This window comes from Ruditapes philippinarum, unplaced genomic scaffold, assembly GCF_026571515.1.
Source record: "Ruditapes philippinarum isolate M1 unplaced genomic scaffold, ASM2657151v2 ctg3393_1_1_1_1, whole genome shotgun sequence".
In the NCBI taxonomy this organism is placed as follows: Eukaryota; Metazoa; Mollusca; class Bivalvia; order Venerida; family Veneridae; genus Ruditapes; species Ruditapes philippinarum.
In genome coordinates, this window is record NW_026856039.1 from 75,702 (window position 1) to 81,806 (window position 6,105).

General features: G+C 32.5%; 1 protein-coding gene across 1 annotated transcript; it reads left to right on the forward strand.

The window, feature by feature from the left end:
• On the forward strand, positions 1-4,421 carry LOC132745202 (T-box transcription factor TBX5-like). Its single transcript, XM_060734040.1, has 6 exons — positions 1-334; positions 1,450-1,521; positions 2,125-2,240; positions 2,555-2,701; positions 3,140-3,201; positions 3,675-4,421. Exons 1-6 carry the CDS (start codon positions 1-3, stop codon positions 4,099-4,101), a joined length of 1,158 nt encoding a protein of 385 aa, XP_060590023.1. The 3' UTR covers positions 4,102-4,421.
• Positions 4,422-6,105: the final 1,684 nt, after the last annotated feature.

Sequence of the window (6,105 nt, forward strand, 5' to 3'; positions counted from 1 at the left end):
ATGTTACATGATGTTCAATCCTCAAATGTAAGTAGATCTGGAGATCCTATTCATGTCACACAGTGTCCTGTTCAGGCGACATTCTCGGCATACCATCAAGGTGAAAGCGAGACAAGATCGTACCATGATGTACAATACCAATCATATTTTGAAGACTACCACAAGGAACGCACAAATAACTGTGGTGCTTTCATCTCTCAGCATTGTTCTAGTAACAAATCAGAGCAAATTAATGAGAGGCAAAGCGGAGCACCGTATACTTTCACAGAGTCACCGTCTTCTACGATGTGTATATCCCAGCATTTCAGATCGGGTACAAACAGCCGGTCACAATGTATGGCATCAAAACAAGCATGTGTATTTCTATGTAACAGAGAATTGTGGTCAAAGTTTCACAATCTAACTACAGAAATGATAGTATCAAGGCGAGGGAGGTAAGATCATTTAAAACATTTTAAGCAAATATAATAATTACATCATCATAGTTTCCGGGTTGCTTTTTGTTTGGTAAAGCTACGATGGAATCATTTTCATTCACATCATTTTGTTAAGTGTCGCTTCGTGCAACAAATATATATCTTCTGAATCTGTTGTAGTGGTCTTGCAAAACTGCGAAGAAGACCCTTTCACATCTTTTGTCCGCCCTTTTGTCTAGATGGTAGAAGGCGGATACGCTGGGTGAATTTGCAATTATTCCATATTATAGCCTTGTTGCCATTGTTGCCGGCTTCTACAACTTATCTTTTGAGAAGTACAAATAAATGTCGTGCTCGTGCAAAAAATGTCGTTCTCCGAAAAGTTAAAAAAAACTGTATCAATGGAATTTATATTGATAAAAAAAAACAACAAGAATGAATAACAATTAGTCAAGAAAAGCTTATAACTTTAGATAAATCTGAAAACAATAAGAAGAAATATTATTTGTTCATTGTTTTTTATGATTAGTTAGATCCTGCAGTGATTTTTTTTGGTTGATTTTGACCCCGAAATAAGGCCTCTTCGCAATGCCAAAAACATATATAAAAAAATCTCAAAAATGTGTAAAAAATCCACAATTGGCAGGATTGCTTTTCAGTACCAAACAAAATAATGAACTGACAAATGACAATCTTGAGAATTTGATTGATATATTTGAGGGAATAAAAAGAAGAAAGCTGAAATTATTAAAATGTATGAATAAAGTGATGAAGATTTATTCTTGTTTATTTTTTCACAATTTGACAAATTATCGCGCTAAAAATTTACAATTTCAGGGGTATGGGTTGTTGCGAAAAAAAGAAAAAAAAAATCACTGCCCTGTAGACATTAATACGTTATCATTGTTATTTACATCTGTATAATCACTGATTATTACTTTTTGTTAGACGGATGTACCCTGTGCTAGAATTCAGATTTACTGAGCTGGTTCCAACAAAGATGTACAATGTTTTTTGTTGAAATTATATCCAGTGGACAATTACTGCTGGAAATTCAAGAATGGAAAGTGGAAACCATTTGATGATATTGAACGGAAGACTCGAGGTAAAACGATTTGATTTTTTTCTCAAGCAAATTAAAGGGATGGGGGATGTTCGTCAGCATCTGCATTGGCGATTGGTTGGTACGAGGTGTGGGGCAGTCACGCACCAGGGATCATGTGTCAATGCAGACTGAACAAACACTAAATTTACTCATTTGTTGAAAATATGTTTTGTATCAAAAACAAAGAATTATTTAAAAATTGTAACGATCCAATTGGACCAAATACATACATGTATTGTATATATGCGTTTTAATTGCCTCTGTTATTGTTTGTGTATCGGGATTTACAAATACATGTATACGTTTGCTGCCTGATACGACTTCACAGAAGAGTATACTGCGCGGACTGAGAGGTGGCATAGGCTTATTACTTTAGTTTCAGACATGTGGCAAGGGCTTATTACTTTAGTTTCAGACATAAACCTCCTCTGCGTTGTAGATAATCCTCATTTTTTGCATGATGTTCTTTATTTAGTTTGCACATTAAGAAAGACTTTGTTTGTCATAGAAGAGGAGGAAGTAATGATTATAACATCAATAACAGTTTTAATGATAATAATAATAATAATAATAATAATAATAATAATAAATCTTCTTTTTCAGCGGGAGGAATTTATTTACATCCGGACTCGCCTAGTAACGGAGCTTTCTGGATGAAAGAAAACGTGGTTTTTAACAAACTAAAACTCACAAACATTGCGAGAGATGTTAGCGGACAAGTAGGTTTTTTTCCTTCTATCTCTTCTAAGTAGTGCTAGTAATATCTTGCTTATAAATCCTTTGTGAAACAAGTAATAAGTGCTATTTTTACGCGCATGCGCAAACTGCGCAGGGCTTAGGATCCCTAAATGCTATACAGAAATGAGAAACCGCAGATGAACAGGCAACAGCCTCTTATAGTTTTCTCTTATCAAAGTGATACAAAAACACCCTATGTTCTACAATCAAGAATATTTTCCACACAGCAAACACTGCCCATATATAACATTTCCTGTATTCTAGGGTAGTCACGCCTTTTGTTTTATTTTTACAGATATACCTGAATTCAATGCATAAATATCAGCCCCGGGTTCATGTGGTTGAAGTAGGTCAGAATAGAGCTGGGGATCCGGACACATTACAGACAAAAGTGTTTCAGGAGACCCAATTCATAGCTGTAACAAGCTATCAGAATGTGGAGGTAAGTGTTTGTACCATTTTTTTGTTCCATTGTTCTTTTGTTTAGCTTTTACATTAACGTTTCAAGTTGATCAGCTTATTAAAGAAAACAAATGTTATTGGACAATTAAAAAGTAAACATGTGAAGTATAGCAAAGACAAACAATACAAATTTAAAATATCAGTACAAATACATACACATTAAGACATTCCGTGAAACAATAATAATATCGTAAAACGACCATTTTAGTGAGCCATCAAAAAAAAAAAAAAAAGTCTTCCGGTATGAATAAAAAACTAAAAAACATACTCTTCTCAAGTGCTTGTCCTTTTGCGCTTTTGTTTGCGGTTTTGTTTGTGTGTGTTTTTTTGTAATTGTTTTGTTTGTTTGTTGTTGTTGTTGTTATTGCATATATTTCTTTAATTGCATAAAGCATTTAATTTGTATTACTTTTTTCAGATTACACAGTTGAAGATTGATAATAATCCGTTTGCTACAGGTTTTCGGGATTCAAAACACGGGTATGTATTAAATACATTGATTCATCGAAAGATAAGGTTTTTAATAAATGGCATGTACTGGGAGCCAGACAAAAATTCACTGAATTTGGTTGTAACTGGAACATTAGAATAAAAAAAACAATCTATCATTGTGTTTTGAGGCAAGGGTGACTTTCGTAATTCCTATCAAGTCTTTGTAAAGAAAACCTTATTTACAGCAGATAAAACGATCGTTTCTCAATTTTGCGGATGTTTCTAAATTCCATTTTTTCCATTTCATGTAAAATGATGAATACTGCTTAAGCCGGTGCTAGGGGGCATAGACTGTATGGGTGGCTCAATCAAACCGAGCCGGCAGCATTTTCTATTTTGTCGTTTTCTGCGTTCTTTCGGGATTCTTTATCATTCTCTATTTCTATGCAATATCATAGTCAACATTGTCTATGTTTTCAGGCAAGTAAACTTACCTAGTTTATCTTTCTTATTTTATTCAGAAATGAAACTTCGAACAGAAATATGCCAGGTTGCCAACACAACGAAACACTTTTTTTGGAAGACAATGTATTATTTCCAAGCATAAACTCATCCGATGATAGCTTTGTGTCTGGCGCGCATATGATAAAAAGTGAAAATGAGCGCACAATAAATGAATGTCATGATCCAACAAATGGATATTCCGTGTCTAATCCTACGTATTCGCCTTATTACCAAAGTTCGAGCTATTCCTCCGCGGGTGTTATTTCATCCACAAATCAACATGGCGATTTGCAAGTAGCAATGACGTTTAACCAGTTAAGTACCGATCAGGAAGGGCAATTCTTAATGAATATGAGTGATGTAATGCGTAAGCAGCCGGATGATCAAATGTACGGGGTAGAGCCTACTACAAAAACGAATCAAGTATTCTGGTATGATGTTTGATGCTGAATGAATTACAGGTTAAATCTGAAAATGTCTATGGAAAAGGTAAAACTGTAAAAAAATGAAATATTATTTCATTACAAAATTGATACAAAAACATCACATAATAATTTATCGTCTGTCGTATTTACAATGTTGCAAAACATCACATAATAATTTATCGTCTGTCGTATTTACAATGTTGCATAACATCACATAATAATTTATCGTCTGTCGTATTTACAATGTTGCATCTGTTAAAAAAAAATTGAAATTTGGGACGCTTTGTTTATAAAAGAGTTGTATTCTTTTATAGAAAACAAGTTCGGCTGTAGAATGTATTGTCTTGACTTTTAAAACATAGTTTCGCTTTTGAAGAATATTTAATATTTATGTGCACATCCGAAATACATGCACCTTATAAATACAATATGCATTGAAAAATTTAGAACAAAAAAGCACCGACATCCGATAGTTGGAGGAAAGTCCAATACAATGAAAACAATATGTATATTGTGTAATATCGGTGATGAATAGCATTACATACTTATATATTGTAGTTTAAATGGTTTAAGAAGAAAAGGTGTTGAAGGAAAATTCATTCGCAGCCCAAATATCATTACGTTATACTTATACTAAAAATCTTATTTATTATAGAAACTTTTGAAATTCCACACCTAATACAGTTACATAAACAAGCTTTTTTTATTTCATCTTTTAATGGTCCCTTTAACAGTATTTGTGATTTGTCAAATATATAAATGCAGTTTTCTGTAGAATATATACAAAATTTATTCGGGGAATCTTCTCCGGCTTTGTATTTCATATATCAAATGTAAATCGTTAAATATATGTGATATTCATTTACAAATGTTACTGTGTATTTTTATTGATATGTCATTTTTATTGTAAAATAATTGGAAATAAAGAATAAAAGAAAATGAAAAGAAATGACAAACATTAATTGTCATTTTATTGGTATTCCAAACTGCATGTTATTGATTTATTTTATTTTGGGCATATCCATTTATCAGTTATGTTTACACTAAGTTAATGTTTTCAAAATAGTTATATAGTCACAATATATATATATATATATATATATATATATATATATATATATATATATATATATATTAATATCAAATTTGAAGAACCAGGAGAAGCTTTCTGAAATTAGTGCATCTTTCTGTATCTTTCTTTCTGCACTATCCTTTAAAATTCCTTCACTTTCTCTACAAAAAAGAGCAATTATTTACGTGTATATGGTGTCTATAATTATTATTAAACCTATTATTGTTGGAAATACATGCATGTGTTAGCGAAATTGTATAGACTTGGACAAACAGCTCCTTAAACAAAATGGGACTGAATTGTCTTGATTTTTGTATCGAGCCGTTGTTGGCGAAACTCTTGCTCCTCTTTTAATGCATTGAGCACTTTGGTTATCGTTACTGGGTTACTGGGTTATACATGATTATCTTTTTAACTTTTCGTAACCATAACAACTGTAAAATTGTTGCTTGTATAATTTGCCTTCTTTAATATCTTTCTCGGTTTCTATGATTTTCTTTATGGTATGGTTATAATACAAACCGGTCGTGTCCTCTCCTGGTTGCTTTGGTGTCCTGTTGGGCTCCTTGTCGGTGGTCCTTAATTGTCCTTTGTCGCTTGTGTTTGTTTGGGTTTAAGCTCATTTTATGCCGCCCTTCTTTAGCGACCTTTATTTCCATATTTTACTGATATAAATCAATCAAAATGGAATAAAAATGTTCGTATGGGCAGACAGACTGTCAAATTATAGATAAATGAACTGGAATTAGAAAATGTATTCCTTTTAAAGTTATGCCATATAAAATGGCATTCGTACGATAGACAGCGTAAAGTTTCAGATAATTTTGAGGGTCTGAATGCTTAAAAGTACATTTAATAAATTTCATAAAAAACTAAATAGCGACATTTCATTAATAAATTGGGTTTTATATCGACTCCAGGTCTTATTTTGGTGTCCAAACAACCAAAATG

What these genes read in the sequence shown, in the direction of transcription:
- LOC132745202 (XM_060734040.1), top strand. Translation starts at nt 1, where the DNA reads ATGTTACATGATGTTCAATCCTCAAATGTAAGTAGATCTGGAGATCCT. An exon ending in TACAAACAGCCGGTCACAAT is followed by an intron (nt 335 to 1,449) that starts GTATGGCATCAA and finishes AATTATATCCAG; the next exon opens with TGGACAATTACTGCTGGAAA. An exon ending in TTTCGGGATTCAAAACACGG is followed by an intron (nt 3,202 to 3,674) that starts GTATGTATTAAA and finishes TATTTTATTCAG; the next exon opens with AAATGAAACTTCGAACAGAA.